Raw genomic sequence first — 22,844 nt, forward strand, 5'->3', positions numbered from 1 at the left:
TCGCAGTGAGCATTGCCTAAGTTTTCCAAAACCAGGGGCTTGTGCCTTCTCTTCTGGAGAATGGCATTAAAAAGACTGAAACCCTATAAAGTACCCAAGTACTCTGTTAGATGGCTGGACTGACAGTTCCAGATAAACCTACAAATGCTTTTCTCAGGGTCCCATGGTAGCCAGGTCTCTTGACTCTTAACCTCCTGCCCCAATTAGAGCTTCCGTACAACGACTACTTCGAATACTTTGGACCAGATTTCAAACTTCACATCAGTCCTTCCAATATGACCAACCAGAATACCAATGAATACCTGGAGAAGATCAAGTGAGTATATCCCTAGACAACCCCTGACTGAACATTCCAGGCTCTGGTTTGTCCCTAACCAGAGCCCAGCCACCCTCTCTACCATTGGCCATAGACAGCGACTGTTTGAGAACCTGAGAATGCTGCCCCATGCACCGGGGGTCCAAATGCAGGTGATTCCTGAGGACGCCATTCCTGAGGAGAGTGGCGACGAGGATGAAGAAGATCCTGACAAGCGCATCTCAAGTAAGACCCAGACCCCGGGGCCGGTGCCTTCCCACTCAGTAGGTAGCTCTGACTTCCCACCACTGTTGGTTCCGCATTCCTCTCAAGCTACCCATCTGTTGGGAAACCCAAGTGCTAGGACTTGGAACAATTTAGGGACTCCTTGAGTTTCCTCCCCCTCTTCGTGGTCTCCCCTTCCCTTGGTGTCTCTTAGAGGGCACACAGGGAAGCACCCAGCACAGACCCTGAGGTAAAGCTCACCTCCTGCTGTCTCACCCACATTCCATATTGCCTCCCAGTCTGTTCTTCTGACAAACGAATTGCCTGCGAGGAAGAGTTCTCGGACTCTGATGAGGAGGGAGAAGGCGGTCGCAAGAACTCTTCCAACTTCAAAAAAGCCAAGAGAGTCAAAACTGAGGATGAAAAAGAGAAAGACCCAGAAGAGAAGAAAGGTAGGTTTGGGTCACGCCCAGCCTTGGGTCTTGAGCCCCAGACCACAGAGGAGGATCTGTATAGGGCATTGGGAGGAGAGAGCCGACTCAGGCCCTGCCTTTTGCCTGGTTCTGCCTCAGCTCCCAGAAGTAGCAGGCCTCACAAAAGAACGAAACTCGATTTGTCATCTCCACTGGCTGATTGAGAGCCCTGCCAAGCTCCGGAGCCAGGGACATGCCTGGGCTCCCCGTGGTCAGGAGTGTGGCTCTCACATACCACCCAAGCCCTTTTCCCAGCACTTCACCCCAGTTTCCCAGGGGGCTGCCTCCGCCCACCAGGTTCAGGCATTAGCAGGCTGGGAAACCGGTCTGACCTGTTTGTTCTCAACTGGGCTCAGTGGGAGGGCCTGGGATGGGCTTTTCTCTCTTTTGTATGTCCAGTGAGCTGTAGTGTTGGGGAAGGGGTTTTAGGCTAAGTAAAGATTCCATGGGTCTTTCTGGAGGGGAGCCCTTGGTCATCCCTGCACTCTTATGTTCTAGAAGTCATAGAAGAGGAGAAAACCAAGGAGGAGAAGCAAGAAGCCAAAGGGTGAGGAAGGAGCTGTCAGCTATCTCCCCAGCATTGGAGCACCAGCCCCGTTGTCCTCTACGCTGAGGGGAGGCACAGGGACAGCTGGTGCAGTTTACAAAGACCTCTTTCAGGGACCAGTCTGTCCGTCTCTGCAGTTCTAGGCAGAGCTAGGAAGCCTCAGCTCTCAGCAAGTCACCTGGGCAGCTGGGGTCCTATAGAAGTCATTGTCCCCATGTTTTTGCCTCAAGGCCTCTGGGGTGCCTTATCTCATGCCAGTCTCTGCTCTCTCCACAGGGTCAAGGAGGAGGTCAAGTTGGCCTGAGCAGACCTCTCCAGTTCTGGCTTCCTGCCAAGTTCCCCACCTTCCTCCCACAAGCCCTCAGATTTTATATTTTCTATATCTGTGTATTTATATAAATATATATTAAATATAAATATCCCCTGGGACTAGACAGGAACCAGGGCCCTGAGCCCAGGGCACGTGTTAGAGTGAGCTTTTTTAGTGGCTGTGGCTGCCTTGCTGCCACCCAGCCTTCCCCAGTTATTACTTTTGAACCATAAAGGGTGCCAGGTCTGGAAGGCATACTCTTAAGCAGCCATAGGACAAAATCTTGAAATGTCAAGTGCCTGCTTAGTAGCTTTGGAGAGGTGCCCTTGTTGAGCATTCTAGGAGTGGTTGGGTCTTCAGAGACACCCCTCGCCCCCTGCCCAAATCAGGCTCCTTAAGGTAACATCAGCCATTTTAGGTTGGTTCTGTTACCATACCTTCCCCACTAGCGCCATGTGAGCCAAGGAACTCACACTGCCTGCCCTCTATCCTCACCCAATTCTGCAGGTGGAGATTGGTGGTCTAGTATCCTTTTTGAGATACTATTTTCATTTTTGTGAGAATCTTTGTAATAAATTGGTACATTTCTACATCCTCCTGAGTTTGTGTCCTAGCAGTGTCCCTGAGTTGATTTCCACTCCACTTCCGTGCCCTTCTGGTGTCCATGAGAACCTGGGCAACTCCCTGAACAACAGTAACAACCCCACAGACTTACCCCTCACCTTAATCCCCACCTCAAGGGTTGAGGTTAACCGATCTTCTTGCCTTACCCCCAGAAGACCACTCATTAAAAAGCACTACTAAAGGGACGACATTTATTCCTTCTCCAAATGTTACAGTAAAACCAGGTGGAAGAGAATGGTTTTAGCAGTTAGAAAAAAAAAAAAAAAGTACAAATCTGGGGTTTGGCCATTAAAAGTTATTTACAACAATGGGAGGGGGAAAAAAGACAACGAGAAGTTGTTTCACATTACAGACCTCCCCCCCACACCCCAAAGCCTAATACTTGCTTACCAAGTCAAAAAAGAGACACAGTCAATTCACAAGCTGGAGGTTTGAACTTGAGTAAGACATTTATAAAAACCTAGACAGGGGTAGTGTCCTCCCCAGCCCAGGTGCCACTAGGCACAGCACAAGAGACTAAAAACTCAACAGGGGGGAAGGCTGGACACTCAGGGTTTGGGAGTGTAGGCACCCCACATCTGGCTCAGGGATTTGGGGAGTAAACAAAACCTACTTGGAAAAGAACTGGGGAAGAAAACCAGCAATTGCCTTCTTCAGGGGTGGGGACAGCAGAGGTAGGGCCAGGGGCAGGAGAATTTCACATCACTAACCTAACTTGGGAAACTGCAAGGGACCATCCTCAACCGGCCTTAAGAGGAAGGCCAGATGGATGATGGGAGAATCCACAGGAGGGAAAAGGAGAGGGCACGTGGCTGGGAGGGGGCAACAGCCCCTTCCTTTCTGGGCACAGGAAGGCAGCCAGGGCACCAGGTCCAGGCAGTGACCTCACAAGGACAGCACAGTTTTTGCAGCTTAGAGATCACCCACCTGCCCCCACCCAGCTACTCCTTCTGCTCGCAGGCAGGTGTAGGGCCACTCTCCGGCCCCGAGGGGGTGGATGGCTCTGCAGCCTGGGGCCCTGCCTCTTCTTCTGTGTCTCCTCCCTTGGAGGCAGCACTAGCCTCTGCCCCTTTGGCCTGGGGCTCCTGGCTTTCAGGGGTGGCAACAGCCTTCCCTTCCTGGGCTGTGCCTTCCTCGCTGCAGGCACCGATCTCCCCCTGCTCCTGCTCTTCCTCGGTGGGTGAGGAGGCAGACGAATCACCCCCACCCTCCTTCCGATTTCTCTTGAAGGACAGACCACTCAATTTGAAAGGCTTCTTGAAAGAGAATTTCTTCTTCTTCTTGGGGGTCTCCTTGGCGGGGGCATCCCCCTTGACCTCAGCGCCCTGGCTAGGAGGTGCTGGCTCGATGGCATCGCCAGTGGCCCCGGCTGCCTCCTCTGTTCCGTTCACGGGGGGCGACTCCCCTTCACCCTTGGGGGATAAGTCTCCATTGCTTTTCACGTGGCCATTCTCCTGCAGGGCAGAGGAGACAGCAATGAGGGCCAGGGCTCTACCCCTCCTCCCCCAGCCCGCCGCGGACCTCTTCCAGGCAATGGGATCCCGATTCTTCTGCAATCCGGAAGGCTGCTTGTAGCCTCACCCACACCGGGATCCCGTCAAACATCTCCCTCCTGTCCTCACGAGCGCGCGAGGGCCGAGCGCGCAGAGGCCGCGGCCGGCAGGAGGCGCTGGGGTCCCGTGGCCCCCCACCCACCTCCCCCGGGGCGCGCTCTCCATTCGGCGGGTACCCGCTCGCCGCCGCCGATCCCCGGCAGGCGGGCGAGCCCAACAAGCCGACATCGGGCGGGAAGCCGCCACGGGGCGCTCTTCTCCCCACCTGGACGGCCCATTTTCCCAGCCTCCCGCTTTGTGCAAGCGGCCCCCCACCCAGCTCTCCCCACATCTCGACTCCCCACTAAAAAAAGGCCGTGAGCCACCGAGGTCGAGTCTGCGGGTGGAGTGCCCTCCCCCCCGGGAACCCGCCCCGCGGCCCCTGGGCGCCCCCTTGGCGCGGCCGGGCAGCGCCTTTGTTCCCCGCGCGGCACTCGGGGCGGCCGGGGGCAGCGCCGGGGGCCGGGGCCGCAAACAAAGAAGGCGGCGGGGCCGGGCCGGCGCCCCCTCCCCGCCCCTCCCCTCGCTTCGCCCGCGGGGGCTGCGGCGCCGAGAACAAAGGGACCGGGCGGGGGAGGGGGCGCCGCGTGTCCCGGGCCGGACAAAGCGCGCGGCCCCGGCCCAGGGCCCCAGAGGGGGCGAGGTACGGGAGGAGGGGGCCAGGTCGGGCCGTGCCGAGCGCACCCACCTGTCCGTTGGCCTTAGCAGGGGAAGCGCCTGCTGCCTCCTCGGCGGTCACGTCGCCCCGGGGAGCCTTGGAGCTCTGACTGCCCATGATGGGGGGTCTGCTGGGGGGGCGCCCGGGACCGCCCCGGGCTCGCGCCGCAGGGGATAATTCGGCCGGGTCGGCCTGGCCGGCGGAGGGGTGGGGCTCGAGCCTGAGGGGGAGGGGTATCGGGGGGGGTGGGAAACCGAGCTGCACCCCCTCTCGGCGCCCGACCCGCTAGCTGCGCCCGCCACCGCTCTGCTCCGCGCCAGAATGCCGCCCGCCGCCCGCCGAGCCGCCTTATATAGGCGCCCCGACCTCGGGGCGGGGCCGGACATTTAAATGAGCGCCCAATCGAGGAGCAGAGGCGGGCTCAAGTCCCGGGCTCCACTGGCACAGTGGGCGACGCCGGCGGTCTGGTACCCCTAGCTCACTAGCCTACCCCGGACGGGTGGGGTCCAACATGGGAAGGGGAGAGGCGGGTCCTTAAGCGAGCTGGCCAGAGGGGAGCTTCTAGAGGAAAGGGAAAGCAATCACTCTCTCCTCTCGCCGCCCAGCCCCCAGGGTGGACGCCCCAGCACCTGGAGCAGTCCCCAACGCCGTAGTTCTGCGCTGACAGCCCCTGTCAGTCTCCCCCTAGAACTCTTCGAAGGGCTCACATGCCCAGACTCGTCAGAGGGCTGATACTGAGTTATGCTCCGGAGAATGCGGTCATAGAAGCCGCGGGGCCCCGCGAGGGGATGATCTGCACTCCCTCAGGCCTGGAGACCCGTCACAGGTCCCACCCACGTCCGTGCCTGCCTGCCCCGGTCAGCATGGGGGGTCTGGCCCACCGCGAAGTCACTGGTCAGACTGGTGAGGCCCATCTCTCCTCTCTCCCAGTCCCTTAGCAGCCAGTCACACGGAGCCCCCACAGACCAGCTCACCTCTGTCCCTTCTGCCCTCAGCCTGGACCCGTTACAAAGCCCCAGCTAGGGCGGTCCTGCGACCTTGAAGGGCTTCCCCATCCCCTTGTGAAAGCTGGAGAGTCTGAGGCTCAGAGGCGTTGACATAGCTATCCCCCACCTCAGGGCTCCCCAAGCAGGCAGAGGAACTCCAGACCCGAATTCAACAAAACTTCAAACACTCTAGTGGAGGGTGGGGACATCACCAAGGCTCCTCGGAAAAGCCCCTTGAGGGCAGCCCCCAGGGTTGCCCAGCCCAGCCTCCTGCCCCACCAGAGAGTCAGGGAGACCCTCCAGCCCCAATCCCCTGCCACTTCCCCTTCCCCTGGTATGGACAGGTCTGTGGGAACCCCAGAGCCCTGACTGGCCCCGGATGTGTGTGTCCGGTTGCCTGCCCTCAGCCCCCAGGAGGAAGAGGATGGGGGCTGGAGGAAGGAAAGTGTTGCAAAAGCAAGGCTGTGTCCTGGACAGCTCAGCACCTCCCTCCCTCCTTCCCTCCTACGGGTAAGGCCTCCTGGGAGGCCTGAGGCTGTGAGGTGTGGAGACACCTCAGGGCCTGAGAAATCAGGAACTCCCCACAGATCTGACCACAGAGGGGCGGAGAAGGGCTGAGGTGGCATCTACATTCAGTGCTCACCCCTGTAACCTCCAGCTATTCCGAAGCTACAGAAGACTCATTAACAGCCCCCCTACCCCACCACCATTTTTCAGACTGGGACACTGAAGTTCAGAAAGGGAAAGAGACATGTTAAAGGGCACACAGCAGATGCTAGTAATTGAGGGGGAGAAGGGGTTTGGAAAGACCTACTAAAATGAGGTGGGGACAGTGAGGAAGCCCCTGGAAAAATTCTCCATTGAGGTCTGGGACTGCCTGGTCAGAGTGGGAGGTGAGAAGAACCAGCTTTGGGATAGGAGGGCCACCATGCCCCACAGCCGCTCACGGACAGAACGGTGCCTTCACCCACTGCCACTAAGGGATGGACTTCGTGACCTGCATCTCTGTCTCGACCACAATAGGGAGCCCACAATGCTGCCAGGCGCTGCCCGCACCGGCTGGCAGGGCTCAGACGGAGGCTGTGTGAGTCCTGGAGGGTTTGGGGTCAGAGGTTAGGAGCAGATCCCAAGCATCCGGACTTCCAGGCTCTGCCCTGAGGGGCTGACAGGCAAATCCCAGGAGGAGAGAGGAACATCAGAACTAAAGGACCCTGAGTTTCCAGAGCCCCAGAGGGAGCCTGGGCCACAGGGGAGCTCTGCCTCTCCCACCAGCCATCGCTGGAGGCTAGGGAAGGGTCGTCGGGGAGCCCAGTCCCATGGTAAACGCAGGTCCCAGCAGCATCTGGCTTCTGGAAGAGGCAAGACGCTTAGGATGCTGTGGAGGTGGAGGGGGAGGTACAGCGGCCCCCACGGCCTCCTCCGTCCACACTGTAGCTCCTTCCTCCCCAGCTGCTGCTAGGCCAGACAATGCGCCCATTGTTCTGTGTCTCCAGGGGCCCGTGTGCAACTGTGTGTGTCTGTTTCTCCCTGTGTGTGACTGTGTATCGCTCTGTATCTGTGTGTGAGAGACTTTGTGTGTGTGTGTGTGTGTGTGTGTGTGTGTGACCAGGTGTGCATGTTTGTGGTTGCGTGAGTTTGTATCTTTGTCAGCAGTGTGTATTCAGGCTGTGAGAGAGAGGTTTGGTGACTCTTGGCGCCTCTAAGATTTTTTGGGTGTGTGCCTGCCTGTCCTTGAGATGGTGTGTTGGTGACAGTGTCTGCCTGTGGTTGGGTGTATGACTATGAGTGTGTGCGGCTGTGTGAGAGAATAGGAGTGTGTCGATGAGAAAGTAGCAATTTGCTGTTTGTCAGCTGCGTGTGCCTTAGTGGGTCACCAAGGCTGCGGTGGTTGGAACCTTTCAGGGATGGGCTGTTGCCAGGACAGAGTGGCCCGGAAAGGAGGAAGGAAGGGACAGGGCAACTCTGGGATGGACCGGGGAAGGGCAGCCATAGAGACTAGAACCCCCATGTCTTCACATTAACCCCCCCGCGTGTCCCAGTTCTCCGGTGAGGCCTCAGCCCCTGTCCCTAGTCTGAGAGGCTCCTAGCCTCCTGGGTGGGAGGGAATGCGTTTCCTTGGCAGGAAGGAAGCCCAGGACGTCAGGAGAGCCACAGGGTGGGGCTGAAGGTGGGAGGAAGACAGAAAAGATCATGCCCCATAAAGGAGGTTCGGGTGCCCTTCGAGGTCTCTGAGGGGGCCCTGCAGTGGGGATCAGATTGATGTGAGGTGAGCTGTGAGTGGGCCATGACTAGTCAGCGATGGGGGCTGGGCCTTTTTCCCTGGGGACCAGCATTTGCACGGGCCCAGAGAGGGGAAGAGACATCAGAGTGTGGCTTGGTTCCCATGGAGTGCCCCGTAATGGTGACTTGGCAAGGCCTGCTTCCCAGCCCCAGCCACCCCATCTCTTTCCAGGGAGCATCAGCTGAACCAAGAGCCCTTAGTTCTGGCCCCAGGTTGGCCTCCTCCTGCTCTGTAACGGGGAGCCGGTCGTCTCTCCTTGGGCCTCAGTTTGCTGCTCTGTACAGTGACAAGTTGGGCTCCATGATTCATACCCACAAAGCTGAGAGTTCCTCCTTCTGCTCACAAGTCGCAGAGCACCAGCTGTGAGTCACTGAGGGGCCCCTGCCCCCAGGGGTTTCCCATCCATGGGGAGAGACTGGCAGTGCCTTAAGGGGAGAACAAAAGCCAGACCCGGGTCAGCTAAGGGCCCTGTCAGCTGCAGGATGGAGGGGCACATGCAAGGGGAACAGATGGAGGAAAAGTTTCGAGCAGGGCGAAGTGGGAACAGCGACCAGCCTGTGTAAGGGTAGAGATGGAGAGACAGGCCTAATCTGGAGACAGGATCCCAAGGACTCCGTGACTGGCTGGCTGCAGGGGTGGGAGCCGGGAGAGTGGGGAGAAGGGAGTGGCCAGGTTGTCACCCGCATTTCTGTTGTGGGTGACAGCTGGCCAAGTGAATCCGTGGACTGAGACAGGAAAATGGAGGGCAAGAGAACTGGGGGTGGGGAAGGGCTTGCTGAATTGAGCCTTGTTGAGTCTGCAGTGCCCGGGGAACATTCGGGAGCACATCCAGGAGGCAGCGCATAGACATGCCATTGGATCGTGTTTCCTGAGCCAAAGGTCGGGCCCCAAAGTCTGGCTAGTGACCTCACAGGGACAACAGACCTAGGTTTTAAGTCAGAAGTGACCCCAGGAAATCTGGGCCTCTGAATGCTGCTAGATGAAGGAAAGGGGAGCCAAGCTGTGTGTGGGTCACCCAGGAAAGTCCTGGGGCCATGAGGAACTTTCCCACCGCAGGCGCAGCAGCAAGGGGGGGTGTGCAGGGGTGGGGGGGGCCTGGGGATGGAGTCTAGGAGGGAGCCAACAGAGAGGGGGAGCCCACAATCATGGAGATCCTTGACCACTGGGGAGAGTTCTAAAAAGGCAGGAATGACCACCGAGGACAGTAATCATAGTTGCTAGCGTTGTTTACCTGCCAATTGCAGGCCGAGCTCTGTGCCAGCTGCTTTCCATATCTTATCTCATGACCTGCTGAGATGTGCCCCCTCATTGTTTCTGTCTGTGGAGGAGGAAACAAGCCCAGGGGGGTGTGGTGCTTGGGGGGCTGTGTGCGGTGTTTCTGCGAGCAGCAGGGGACAAGGTCAGAACTAGGGAGTGGTTTTCAGGATCTCACAGAGGGCTCCATGAGGAGCACAGAGGGGATCAGCAGGGAGAGGCCAGGCGGCCATGGGCTCGGGACCCCAGGAACTCGACTCCTCGGCATCCTGGAACATCGGGTTCTGGTCTGGTTGTCAGTAGCACCCAGGTCTGCAGCCTCTCTGCCAGTCATGGGCCTTGGACCTGGGGCTGGATCCGGGGGCACCTTAGCGGCTCTTCCTCCGCATCCAACAGGTCACCAAATCACAGGGACAGGGATTCTGTAGGTTCCCTTTCCAATTTTTAGTCCAGTCAGCCCTCTTTTTTCTTCCTTCCCCTCCCTCTTCCCTTGGTCTGTGTGAACGAGAGCATGTGCGTGTGTGCGCACGTGGGCGTGCATGGAAGTGGGGTGGGGTGGGGTGGTTGTGTAACCTGGCCAGGGCTCAGTCAGTGAGCTGACTCTCTGGGGCTCAATTTCCCCAATAGCCAAGGGGTGTGTCATCAGCTCACCTGCCTATCTTCCCCAGGCTTGATGAAGTCACCAGAAATTCAACCCGGGTGCCCTGGGCCACCCGGAGCCTCCGCCTCCGCCTTCCCCCTTCCCTCCCCTCTTCCCAACTTTCAGTTTCTGTTCAGATCCTGGGTGCCACGGGGCGGGGGGGGGGGGGGGGGGGGGGGGGCGGAGGCAGCCGAAGGGGTAGAATGTGGATTGCTTACAACTTTCCAACCAAAATTCCCCTCTTCCAGGGGAGTCCCTTTAAAAGGGAAACTGAAACCCTGTCCACCTCCAGTCCCCAGTCCCACCCCTTCCTCTCCACACTGTTTGGGTCCCTCACTTCTTCCATTCAGCCTCTTCCTCCAAATGATCTGGTCCCACCTTGCAGCTTTGTGACCCCTCCCCTTGCTTGGCCTCCCAAGGCGCACCCTGTAAAATGAGGACACTGAGTGCCACCTGAGGCTGTAGGGTTCAGCGGGGTGTTTTAGGGTTGAGACAATTGTAGTGACGAAGCATCATGTCCTAGCTGTGTGGCTGGAGACCTGCTCTGAGCCTCAGTGTCCTCATCCGCAAAGTGGGAATGATAATAGCCAGGCCTGGGGTAATTGTGCAGTAAATGAGCCGGTGCCAGCAAGCGAAACCCTTCTACCCATCACCTGAGGCACAGAGCAGAAAGGAAGCAGTCAGCAACATTCACAGGTGCCACCGAGTGAAATGCTGGGCAAGAAGGAGGCACCAACTTGGCATTCAACAATGTGCCCATTCCCTTCCCGGCCTGGGGGAAGGTGGAGGCAGGAGGCCAGGAGGCCCCTGAGACGACCTTGCATCCCCTCCCTCAACATTCTTCTGGGGGCAGTGGTAGAAGGACCCCCCGGGCTGTTCTAAGGATGCTGAATTATTCAGAGGGAGATTTATTTGGCTCAATCAATTCCTTATATGGTAAAGGAGTCTGTCTCTGATTCTCAACTTCTCTTCCTGCAACCCAAGAATTGTCCCATTGGGATCTTCTCTTAGTGACTTTTCCTAGAAAGACATGTTAGGAAGTCCCCCTCTGATACATCTGTCTGTCCCCTCCAAGCCTCTCCTCAAATTCTCCTTCGCTCCTGTCTACCCAGGTGTCCTGATATGCTGGTGGCCCTCCCTGAGCACTCCAGGTCACGCCTCAGAGAGATCAAGCTTGCCTCCTATCTCCTCCCTTTTTCTCTGGCTCACTGGACTTCGACTCTATTGGCTTTTCAGCTCCTCAGTGTTGAGCTTCCCCTGCCTCAGGGCCTTTGAACATGCTGTTTCCTCTGCCTAGATTGCCTCTCTCCACTTCCCTACTTACTGAATTTCTACTCTTCTCTCTCTCTCTCTTTTTAAAGATTTTATTTATTTATTTGACAGACAGAGATCACAAGTAGGCAGAGAGGCAGGCAGAGAGAGAAGAGGAAGCAGAGCAGAGAGCCAGATGTGGGGCTCCATCCCAGGACCTGAGATTATGACCAGAGCCGAAGGAAGAGGCTTTAACCCACTGAGCCACCCAGCCACCCCCACTCTCTTTTTTAAGGTGTTATTTATTTGAGACAGAGAGTGAGGGAGAGAGAGAGAGAGAGAGGGAGAGAGACCATGAGTGGGGGTGGGGAGTGGGAACAGCAGAGGGACAGGGAGAAGCAGACTCCCCTCTGAGCAGGGTCTTGACACGGGGCTTGATAAGGGGCTCAATTCGGGGCTCGATCCCCGAGACTCCAGGATCATGACCTGAGCCCAAGGCAGATGCTTAACTGACGGAACCACCCAGGCACCCCTCTACTCTTCTCTTAAAACCCAAATCAAACCACTCCTGAGGACCTCCAGGTAGAGAGGCTCTCCCCACCACATACTCTATAGCTCTGGGCTTAGGGCTCTCACTACTCTGTTGCCCAAGATGGGAACCTGACAACTGCCCCCCTCAGCTCATCATCCCCCTTCCTCCACCTCCAGGATGGCGGCCCTTCTCACCTGTGCCAGGGGCCTGCACCACAGCTGCCTTCCCGTGACCTTCTGTCCCACATCCAGCCTCTCTAGCTGCTCTCCTTTGCCTTGGGGCCGCTTTCCAGTAGAGGGTGCCCAATAAATAATTCTTGGCTGATGGAGTAAATGTGCTGAGGAAGGCAGAAGGAATGAAAGGGATGTCAAAATCAAACATGTCCCCTTGGTTTGAAACCTTTCTGTGGCTTCCTACTGCCCTCGGGGTGTCTGTCTCTTATACTGAAGGTTTCACCCTCAGTGCCCAGGACACAGTCCGGACTGCCCACCAAACTATAACCTTGCTCTCCCTGCCATTACACAGGGAGTCCCTCAACTTGGTCTGTCCCTTGGCCAGGCAGTAGGGAGACACTGGGTGGTTGCAGTCACCCAGGCAAGATACGATGGGGACCTGAACTAAAGGTACAGAGCGCAGCCCACACCAGCATTTCCAAGCTGCACCTGTCGCCAGCGCGGGGGCTTCCACATGTAGCTTTGGAGTCAACGTCTGAGATGCCCGTTAGAGGCCCCGGGGACAGATCAGGCTCCCAGATGGGTCCATGAGCCTGCACTTCAGAGTTTGGGGTGTCCCAGATTTTTTTTTTTTTTAAGATTTTATGTATTTATTTGACAGAGAGAAATCACAAGTAGATGGAGAGGCAGGCAGAGTGAGAGAGGGAAGCAGGCTCCCCGCTGAGCAGAGAGCCTGATGCGGGACTCGATCCCAGGACCCTTGGGATGGCTGATGAGATCATGACCCGAGCCGAAGGCAGCGGCTTAACCCACTGAGCCACCCAGGCGCCCCTGGGGTGTCCCAGATTTGAACAGGACTAGATGGATAGATGGAATTCACCAGAGAAGGAGTGGCTCGAGAAGGCAGCTCCAGAGGCTCAACAACATTTCGACTCTGGGAGGGGAGCTAGTGGGGGCAGCTGACGGTCAGTGAGAAAGGAGGAGGTCCAGGGGTGGGGGTGTCCTGGAGGCCGAGGGAAGCAATGGTTTCCAAAAGGAATGAGTGGCCCACCATGTCAAATGCTGCTGAAGAGGGGGAGGAAGATGGAGGGAGAGCGGTGTGAGCGGTGTTCAGGGGGCAGAAGAGGCGGGACTTAGGGAAGGACTAAGGACTGAGGGAGCTAGTGCATGAGGGAGAACTGAGCACGATGCCCAGGGAGGGCCCAGCTCAGGCAATGGGGGGAAGGAGGTGCCAAGCCGCACACGGGAGGAGTGGTGGGTACACATGGAAATGGAGAGGTCAGTTTGGGACAGGCTGAGGTGGGGTGACTTTGGAATGTCATTAGGATCAATGGGTCTAGAGCAATCAGTGTTGGAGAGTAAGATGTGTGTGTGTGTGTGTGTGTGTGTGTGTGTGTGTGTATGTGTGTGTAAGTCTATACGCTGCTGACAATCAAAGTCTCTGTCTCGGGGTGCCTGGGTGGCTCAGTGGGTTAAAGCCTCTGCCTTGGGGCACCTGGGTGGCTCAGTGGTTTGGGCTGCTGCCTTCGGCTCGGGTCATGATCTTGGGGTCCTGGGATCGAGCCCCGCATCGGGCTCTCTGCTCCGCAGGAAGCCTGCTTCCCTCTCTCTCTCTCTCTCTCTCTGCCTGCCTCTCTGCCTACTTGTGATCTCTGTCTGTCAAATAAATAAATAAAATATTAAAAAAAAAAAAAAAGCCTCTGCCTTCGGCTCGGGTCATGATCCCAGGGTCCTGGGATCGAGCCCCATATCGGGCTCTCTGCTCAGCGGAGAGCCTGCTTCCCTCTCTCTCTCTGCCTCCCTCTCTGCCTACTTGTGATCTCTCTCTGTCAAATAAATAAAACATTTAAACAATAAAAAAAAAGTCTCTGTCTCTAGCCTAGATCTCTCCAGGACTCCAGCTATCCTTGGAGATTACTCTGGATGGCCCACAAGGACCTACAACAGCAGGAAAATAGGCCCCGTGGACTAGAAGGGACGAAGCTGTTGGCGGGAAAACCAGGGAGAGACAGGTCCAGATGAAAGCGATAGTGGCTGGGATGAAATGAGGCCAGAAGGCAGAGGAGAAGACAAAGTCCAGAGATGTTCAGGGAGCAGAGAGCTCCAGAGACAGGGACTGGGTCCCATGTGGAGGGAGAGGGGTTGAAGGTAGAAGGGGGATGCTTCTAGAAGTCTGCTCCTATGAGGAGCTGGAGTGGGGCTCCTCTGTTGTTACCTGTTTATGTGACTGAAGCCCCCACAAAGGGCATGGATGAGCCATCCATAGGCCTCATGAGATGGGGAAGGGGGCTGCTGTTGGCCACTGAATAACCGAGTTAGGGTAACCCCCCAAAGACTCCCTCATCTAGCCATCAGTACCTTCTGCCAGATCTTTGTAGGGAGGCTTGGACAGGATCCACTCCTGGCCTCAGCCTCAGGTAGAAGCTGGGAGAGTGTGTAAGAGGGAGCCCAGGGACAGGTGCCCTGAGGCCTTGGACCTGGGTGAGGGCCAGAGACTACTCACTGCTCACCAGCATCGACTCTGAATCCCCGGCTCTAGACCTGGAGATGTCATGAGGGGACCATGTCCCTTCCTTGCTTCCTGTCCATGGATTCCAACCTCCTCCTGGAGAATGTCCAACCCCTTGCTTTGGTGTTCAAGGTCTTGGAAGCTCCAGGCCCAGTTAGCTTCATTTTAGGCAGAGCCCTGGTGGCTGCCCTTCTCACAGTTACCTCAATGCGATGATCATTTCAGCCTATAAACGACCCAGCCTTTCTCCATGCTGCCCATTCAGCCTGGAGGGCTATTCCCGGTGTGTGCCTACCCAGTGTCTGCCCTCAAGGATCCCCTCCTGAGGTCTTTCCTGACCTACCAGAGGACTCACTGTGCCCCCCAAACAAACTAACGGCACCCTCCCTCCCGTGGCACTTCACTGAGCTGGACTATGTCTCTGCTTTCCTCCTGCTATGGCGCTGTGAGAGTCTGGAGAGCAGGAGCCGGGCCGGTTCCTCCATTCTTCCCCGTTGAGGGGGCCCCAGGGTGGGGGAGGGGCAGAGACGGGGGCAGTGGAAAGGTCAGGAGTGACAGCTCTCCCAGCCCTGAGGGTTCAGTCTAACTCAGCGTATGGGTGAACGGGGAGAATCAAAATGATCACCCCAAAGAAGAGAGAGGCGAAAACGGCTTTATTTGGGCTGTGAAGGGCGGAAATATGGAGATCCCAGGGGAGAGACCAATGGCGGAGAATCTTCCCCACAGAGAGAGATGCGGGAGTTTGCGGTGCTCCGAGAACACCTCCCTGCTCATCCTGGCCTGGCTCCAGTCAGCCTTGGGACCATGATGCGATGAACCTGAAGCCTGTCTCCCCGGATCCCTGGAAGGCAGACATCCATGAGTCTCCTCTGGAACCTTTAGGCAGAGTGTGTGTAGCTGGGCACCCCACACTGCCTGGGGTCACACACAGCTCTGTCACCAACTAGTGGGTGTCCTTGGGCAGGTCATGTAACGGCTTGGAGCCTCAGTCTTCTCCTGAGGACAGTGGAAATAACAGCGGTACCCACCCCGAAGGTTTGTGATTAAGTCTTGAAAAAGAAAAGGCACGCAAAGTTTTAGCACACTACCTGGCAGAGAGTAAATGAGCAATACCTATTAGTTGTTATGATGATTACTGTTTTGTCAGGACATCTGGGTTCTGATCCCAGTTCTGCACCATTTCTCTCTCTGGGCCTGCCTGAGTTTCTGTCCGTAAAATGGGGTGTTGAAGGACTAAGTGAGAAAATGGATGTGGCAGAGGCTTCCAAGATGAGTGATCACCCTGCCCCTCTCAGGTTCACCTCCCTGGGGCTGCACGGGGGTGATTACCCCCACTCTGTCAGGTCTTTACTGGGCTCTGTCCAGGCAGGACTTCTCTGCCCACAAGCAGAATGAGAGGAAGGACTGTGGTTAGATAGCATGAAGGACTTCCTGCCGGGCTACAGGATGCTAACCCTGGAAAGGAGCCAGAGGTCGTGGGACTGAGGCTGCTGGGGAGAGGGCCTGCTTCCAGGGGAATGGCCAGGCCAGGCTAGGCTAATGAGGCCAGAGTAGCCCAGAGGGTGAATCAGATCAGCAGTGACCTCACTTCCAGACAGCCCGGAGGGGCCCTGTTTAAACGTGCCTTTCGATTCTCAAGATCACAGAGAATCAGAGACACAGCAGCAGGGCTACTCCAGGGCAGACGGCCAGAGGCGAGGGGCCACGTACCAGACATAGGCTGTTCCCTCCACTCAGAACACTCTTCCCAGAATCTAGAGTGGCTGACCCTTCATCCTTTGAGCCTTGTTACCTCCTCAGGCAGGACTTGACCAACCCATGCATTCACTCAACATTTACTGAACCTCTATTACGAGTCAGGCACTGCTGTAGACAAGACAAAGTCCCTGCCCACTCCATATAAAGTAGCATGTGGCCCACCCTATTCTTCTCAAACCCAGCGCACTGTTTATCTCTGACTTCTTTCTATTGTTTCTCTAACCAGAATGTAAGCCCCATGAGGGTAGGGACTTGGATAGCTTGTTTTACCAATGTGAACCTGATGACAGGGTATAAACCTGGCACAAACTAAAATAGGCCTTTGATAAGTATCTGTTGAATAAATAAGTGGACATAGAGATTAGAGACAGATAGACACCCAGAGAAACAGTCACGCTCAGAGGCAGAGTCAGACATTCAGAGAAACACACAGGATGACTGCCACAACTGTGACTTCAAGGCCACCCAAGCCTTCCTTTCTCAGGTCATTCAGCTTGGTTGCTAGGTAGGAACTTTGTTTGGAACTCTATTTTACTTTATGCTTATGATTATGATTATTTTTAAAAGATTTTATTTATTCATTTGCCGCAGAGAGAGAGTGCACAAGCAGGGGGAGCAGCAGGCAAAGTGAGAGGGAGAAGCAGGCTCCCTGCTGAGCAGGGTGCCTGATGTAGGGCTAGATCCCAGGATGTTGGGATCATGCATGACCTGAGCCCAAGACAGCCGCTTAGCTGACTGAGCCACCCAGGCGTCCCTATTATTATTATTATAAAGTAATCTCCGTGGCCAACGTGGGACTCAAATTCAGGACTCTGAGATCAAGAGCTGCATACTCTACCGGTTGAGCCCGCCTGGCACCCCTATATTATTTTACCTTTTGAGGTCCCCTCTGATGAACAGAAATTTTAATATAGTCAAATCTGTCAATCTTGTAAAAACTCTTCCTGGCGGTCAAAGAAAGGAAGGGATGAATAACCCACAGAGTCCCACAGCTGGCCCGAGGGGTCCTCCCCACCGCCGATCAGCCCCTCCAGGTACTGGAGTCTGAGAAGCTGGGCTGCGGAGGTCCCATCGGTACCTTGCCCTTCCCCCAACCATCTCCGCTAGGCCCCGCCCCTGGAGCCCCGCCTCCTCCTCCTCCTCTATCGGCCGCGCCCTCTTTTGGCTCCGCCCCTCACCAGATCTCACGGGCGCAGGGGTACTAGATGTCTCTTCCTCTTGCCCAGGAATTGGTAGTTAATATTCTGCCATCGGTGCTTCCACCTAGAGGGAGGGAAAATTGGGCAGACAGAATGGGGGCAAGGCTCCGCCCCCGTCCACGCCCATTTCGCCTAGCCCCGCCCCTTCCTTCCACTCTCTGCAGCCTCAGGCCCCGCCCCTCCCACCCAATTTCGCCCCCTCCTCCTGCTCCCAGGCACCGTCAAGCCTATTCTATCCAATCCCTGACCGGCCCTGGGCTCTGGGGATTCGCCCCTCCGTCACAGGCCACGCCCCTCCCGCCCCCTCCAGGACCTCCGCCCCGCTCCGCGCGCTCACATGAGGCGCGGACGCGCGCCGTAGCAGCTGGGCCAGCGCGCGGAGGGGACGTCGGCCAAGCTGGTGGCCCCCGGCAGCAGCAGCAGGTTGCGCGTCGGCCAGCGCCAGGCGGCGCCCGGCGGGCGGCGGCGCTGCGGGCTCAGCCAGTAGTCACCCAGGCTGCGGCGGGAGGCGGGCGCCGGCAAGGCCGGGCCCCGGCAGCCCCAGAAACACAACTCCTGGTCCAGGCGGTGCGGGGGCGTGGCCCGAGGCCGCCTGCGGGAGAGACGGGGCAGCGGTCACCTCGGAGCACCACGGGCGGGTAGAAGGGGGCCGCCTCGGATCCGAAGCGGCGAGGCCTGCGTCGGAGTCACTCTTGGTGGAGGGACTCTTTAGGAGGACAGGGAAGGGCACTGGAGGGCCTAAAGGGGTCCTCGGCCCGGATGTCATCTCCCCCAGCTGCTGGACCAGGCCCCTTTATGCCGCCGGCGCCCTCCCCGGGGCCCCCCTCACCGGGACAGAAGAAAATTCACCACGAAGTGGGCAGTCTCGGTGAACAGCATGGCGTCCAGCCGGCCCGGCCCGACTTCGACTTCTTAAATACCCGCCGGGGTGTGTGTGGGGGCGGGGAGGCCTGAAAACCCATAGTCCCCCCGGGACAGCCAGCCGTTTTTAGCAGGAGGCATCAGTGGGCAGAACGGGGTGGGGGTAGTACCAGGCCCTTTGGCATGTGGGGTCTAGTCCGTGGTCTGACCTCATCAGCCGTTTTAGTGGGAGGGGGCCAGGCACCAGATTTTGAGATCTCCTGAGACACTACCACTCCCCACCTTCCCACCCTCCCCACCCCAGTCCCCAGGACCAAGGACGGTAAAGGCGGCAGCAAGAGGGGGCCAAGGGCAGTAAGGTCAGCTGCAGGTTAGATAAACCTTACCCGTGGCCGTGCTCAGGCAGAACCCACACCTTAAAAGGTGGCCCGCCTCCCCAGGCAAAAGATCCCCCCCCACCTATGCCTCCCAAGGATCTCTTACAAGAGCTTTTTTCCTTACCTCAGGGCACTTTCAAATGTGAGAGGCGGCCACCTCTAGTTTAGGAGTTCTTATCTAGAGACAAAATATGAATGAACTTCTGGGGAATCCAGGACCCCCTAAACTGTCTCAAAGTTACAAATACACATATATTTCTGGAAAGAATCTGGAAAGGATCTCTGACAGAATCACACTGCCGGTCCAAGAAAAAGCTAGAAGCTCTTGATCTGGTCTAACACACTTGCTTGGGAGAAGGGGAAACTGAGGTTTAGAGAGTGGTTGAGAAAAGCCAAAAGTAAAACCCAGCTTTCATACAACTCTGCCCACCCCTCCAGGAGGTGAGACAACCCCCTGTGCCCTCCTTCTGAGTGGAGCATGGGGTTCAGGGCTCAGCTCAGGGCTTAGAGCCCAGGCTGGGCCCTGCTCCCCGACCCCCTGGGATCTAGAGGAACTCGCTGGCCCAGCTCCCTTTCCCACACTGCCAATTTGGGCTATTTCCCCCCCAGTGACTCACACTGGCTGCTGGGGAGAGTGGGCAGCTGTTCCGTGCCCCCAGGGCCCAATACAGGCCCTGACTTGCCCCCCAATTGTGTGGCCATATTTGGGGATTTAATCTCTTGTTTTCCCTCCTTAGGGAATCTCCCTCCCCTCATCCCTTCCTCTTTTTCCTATCTCCAACCTCTCCCTCCCTGATGGCTCCTTCCCAGCAGCAAACAAACAGGCTCTAGTCTTCTCTATCTTTGAAAAAGAAGAAAGCCTTCCCTCAACCCTATGTCCTTCTCCAGCTCCCCTTCACAGCCAACATTCTTGAAAGAGTTGTGTACACATGCTGTTTCCACTTCCTCACTCAGCCCCAGCAATCTGGCTTCCTCCCACACCATTCCACAGTAACAGCTCTGCTCCTCAAGGTCATCACTGACCTCCTTGTTGCTAAAGCCAAGGGATGGTCCTGAGTCTTTATCTAACTTGACCCCTTAGCAGCGGCTCACTTCGATACAAATTCTTCCTGCTTGAAATACTTCTGTGTCCTTTTTTTTTCTGGACTTTGTGCACTCTTCATTTTCCTGCGATCGTACTGGCTGCCGCCACATGGCAAATTTCTCATCCTTTGCTCACTGCCTAATCATGGCCCAAGGAAATCTCGTTGGTTCCCAGGCCTTGGGGATCTGCCTCTGTTAGAGACTCACTTCTCACTTTGAGCCTCCTTCTGTCTTCTCTGCCCCACACCAGTCTCCTGGCACCCCTCCTACCTCCCTCCTCCAGATGTCCCACCTCCCGGGAAATATGCCCCACACCTACCCTTCCTTCCATCCAGGTTCCCTAGCTTGGCCGTTTCCTCAGTTACCAGAACCAAAAATCTGGGTTTTGTTGTAGGAGCTTCTCTCTCTTTTCATATTGAAGCAGCTATGAAATCCTATCCTCTCCAGAACATTTAGTTTTTTTTTTTTTTTAAAGATTATATTTATTTATTTGAGAGAGAGAGAGAGCTCGCACAATGGGAGGAGTGGCGGAGGCCGAGAGAGAGAGAGAGAGAGAGAGAGAGAGAATCTCAAGCAGTCCCTTTCCATTCACCGCCCCCCCCCGGGACATGGAGCCAGACTGACTTGGGGCTCAGTCCCACCACCCTGAGATCACAACCTGAGCTGAAATCAAGAGTCTGACGCTTTATCAACTGAGCCACCCAGGCGCCCGCCCTGGACATTTTAAAAATGCCATAGCTTCTCTCCATTTCCACAGCCAGTGAGTGCCTGTCCAAAGCCCCCTCACCTTTCACCTGGGCCCCTGCAGCCGCTGCCTGACTTGAATCTGTAGCCACTCTCTATCCCTAACGTGGTCTGTTCCCACAAAGCAGCCAGGATTGTCTTTCCAAAATATGAGTTTGTTCCTCTGCACAGTGTCTTCAGCACCAAGTTTACCCTTGGCATCTACCAGTACCGGTGCCAGGGATATTCCCCTCATGTCCTTGCCTGGGTCACTGCTGCTTGTCTCAGCTCCAGCTTGTCTCTGTTTGTCCTTTGGGGAACCATTCCGGGCCTCCTAGCTAGCTCTGCTGTTAACTTCTCTTCCCAGCACTGGGGCCTCTCCTCTGTGGCCTTCTCAAGCGTTGTCTAGCTAGTCTAATCTGTAGACCTTCTCCCAACTCCTGAGCCCTGCCACTCGAGGCCCCTGGGGTGTCAGGAAGAACCTGACAGAGGCCCTGCCCTCAGTGAGTCCCCAGTGTGGTGGGGAAGGCAGACATTCACTGGGGAGCAAGGTATGTCTGAGTACACAGTGGGACAAGCAGGTGCTAGGAGAGGGGAAGGTCAGGTGGTCTGAGGAGCCTTCTGCGAGAAGGGACAACTGGGGGAGGTTGGAAGGGTAAGTGGGTTGGGAGAGAGGCTGCTCCAGGCAGAAGGAGCGACATGCTGAAAGTGGAAGAATGTTACCTGCATCGCTGGGGGATGTCTGGTGTGGCTCGATAAGTGATGCAAAGAAGCCATTTGATGAGTCCTAAATAGGATAATGGTATGGCTGGGTTTGTGGTCTTCATAAATAACTCTGGACTTGGGAATGACGGGTCCCTGTGGGGCAAACGGTCTCTGGTTGCCTGGAAAGAAGGTGAGGGCAGAGACAGGGAACAAGAATATTTGTGTTGGCTTCACCCTGGAGAGTGGGTGGGGAGAGGCCCGCAGGTGCTGGGACACCGGTATCCCTGTGGTGTCCAACCCTCTGACCTAGCTGGTGTCTGGTTGCCTGATGTCTTCCCTTGGGCCCTCATCCAGCCTTTTCCCTGGAAGAGCAGGTGGAGGCCCGAGAGGCAGCAGGCTGCTGTGAGGGCCTCGGAGGAGGCAGAGGGGAGGAGAAGGGGAAGTTGGGCCAGAGTCCGGATGTGACGGGGTTTCAGGGAAAGTGGCATTTGGGGTTTCCTCAGAGTCTGGAAATTCCACTCTTTCTGGTTCCCCTTGAGGACCACCCCCCACACCGCCTCCTGTTCTGAGGTGCTCCAACTCAGGAGTCAGTTGGAGTCTTCCCTGGAAGACCTCTCTAGGCTTTCTAGGGGCTGTGAGTCTCTGTCTGAAGGGTCGCATCTGTGATGGATCCCAGGACTCAACAGTCCCTAATGTCAGCACCCATTTTCCATGAGCTGGCCCAGTGCCCATGACCCATGACCCCTTGTAGTCCTCACACTAGTCCTAGGAGGCATGTAGCTTACTTATCCCCGTTGTACAAGGAGACTTCCAGGGCTTAAGGAACTTGCTAAAATTCCCACAGCTTAAATTTGAATGAAGATTTGACTGACATCAGAGGCTGCTTTTAACTCTGTGCTATATTAAGCCCGTCGACCCCCTGGTTGATTGGCTCAGTAAGGGAAGGAGGCTTTGTGGGGTATTTGCTTATGGTTGGGGTGGCTGTCCCCCCCCCCCCATCAAGCAACGGGAAAGGGTAGTACTGACGTCAATTGTTGCCATGACGATACAGCAACCTTTTCCCTGCCATCTCCATGGTAACCTGGGGGTCCATCTGTACTTCGCCCCCTCCTTCTAAAAGGGGGTCCTTTAGGGAGGGGCTAGCTAATAAGGTATCTGAGAGGCAAGTCAGGGGAAGCCGTAATTGGAGTATGCCCCTTTTCCCAGGTCCCTCCCTATTCTTTGGGCCCAGAGAATAAGGTTGGGCTCAGGGAGTCCTGCCTTAGGGTCTGGGGGCAGCTTTACCCTTAAGGGTGAGGGAGGAAGCTCTCTCTTTCCTACTTGGTGATTCCCCTGGAAATGCCCCCCAACCAAGATCCTAGGCTCACAAACGGAAAAGCTGGGAACTGGCAGAGAGAGGCAAGAGGGATTCCCCAGCCCTCTCCAAGGCTGGACCTCACCCAGGCCCAGGGGACATGACTGGCTGGCTCTCTGCTGCCCCTCAAAGCCAGAGGTAGGAGCAGCAGCAGCCTTTCTTGCTCCAGCGCTGTCTGTGCCCCAGACTCCTGCCTGGTGCGGGAGATGCACTCAGACTTCCAGCAGGTGTCATTAGCCCCATTTCACAGATTTGGAAATGGAGACTCAGAGAGGCTAAGTAACGAGACCAAGTTTGCACAGTTAGAAAATTGCAGAGTCGGGGACGCCTGGGGGGCTCAGTTGGTTAAGCGACTGCCTTCAGCTCAGGTCATGATCCTGGAGTCCGGGATCGAGTCCGCATCAGGCTCCCTGCTCAGCAGGGAGTCTGCTTCT

The 22,844-nt window shown here is 56.5% G+C and overlaps 3 protein-coding genes across 7 annotated transcripts in view; 1 reads left to right on the top strand and 2 right to left on the bottom strand.

Annotated features, from left to right (window-relative positions):
• HDAC1 (histone deacetylase 1) overlaps positions 1-2,444 on the top strand; it is a 35,017-nt gene extending 32,573 nt beyond the window's left edge. The window contains exons 10-14 of the mRNA XM_082685721.1: positions 208-316; positions 411-541; positions 820-972; positions 1,492-1,540; positions 1,817-2,444. Of these exons, the coding sequence (XP_082541847.1) occupies positions 208-316; positions 411-541; positions 820-972; positions 1,492-1,540; positions 1,817-1,844 (470 nt within the window). The 3' untranslated portion in view covers positions 1,845-2,444. The remainder of the gene's footprint in view (positions 1-207; positions 317-410; positions 542-819; positions 973-1,491; positions 1,541-1,816) is intronic.
• Positions 2,445-2,898: 454 nt separating this feature from the next.
• MARCKSL1 (MARCKS like 1) lies at positions 2,899-5,067 on the bottom strand. Its single transcript, XM_082685779.1, has 2 exons — positions 4,755-5,067; positions 2,899-3,928 (listed from the first exon to the last, which is right to left on the bottom strand). The coding sequence occupies exons 1-2, from the start codon at positions 4,839-4,841 to the stop codon at positions 3,416-3,418; spliced, it is 600 nt and encodes a 199-aa protein (XP_082541905.1). The 5' UTR covers positions 4,842-5,067; the 3' UTR covers positions 2,899-3,415.
• Positions 5,068-8,330: 3,263 nt separating this feature from the next.
• On the bottom strand, positions 8,331-19,171 carry LOC309841985 (uncharacterized protein). 5 transcript variants are annotated; one of them, XR_014299425.1, is made up of 5 exons: positions 18,137-18,647; positions 17,645-17,899; positions 17,287-17,371; positions 11,863-12,005; positions 8,331-8,416 (listed from the first exon to the last, which is right to left on the bottom strand). XR_014299425.1 is itself a non-coding variant. In XM_082685794.1 (4 exons), exons 1-3 carry the CDS (start codon positions 18,184-18,186, stop codon positions 17,293-17,295), a joined length of 384 nt encoding a protein of 127 aa, XP_082541920.1. In that variant the 5' UTR covers positions 18,187-18,645; the 3' UTR covers positions 14,985-15,191; positions 17,287-17,292. The 5 variants fall into 5 exon arrangements, 2 of the variants coding, with proteins under 2 accessions (XP_082541920.1, XP_082541921.1); XR_014299427.1 differs by lacking the exons at positions 8,331-8,416; positions 11,863-12,005 and adding exons at positions 14,985-15,191; positions 16,983-17,052; XR_014299426.1 differs by lacking the exons at positions 8,331-8,416; positions 11,863-12,005; positions 18,137-18,647 and adding exons at positions 14,985-15,191; positions 18,670-19,171.
• Between the last annotated feature and the right edge of the window lie 3,673 nt (positions 19,172-22,844).

This window comes from Mustela nivalis, assembly GCF_964662115.1.
Source record: "Mustela nivalis genome assembly, chromosome: 10".
In the NCBI taxonomy this organism is placed as follows: Eukaryota; Metazoa; Chordata; class Mammalia; order Carnivora; family Mustelidae; genus Mustela; species Mustela nivalis.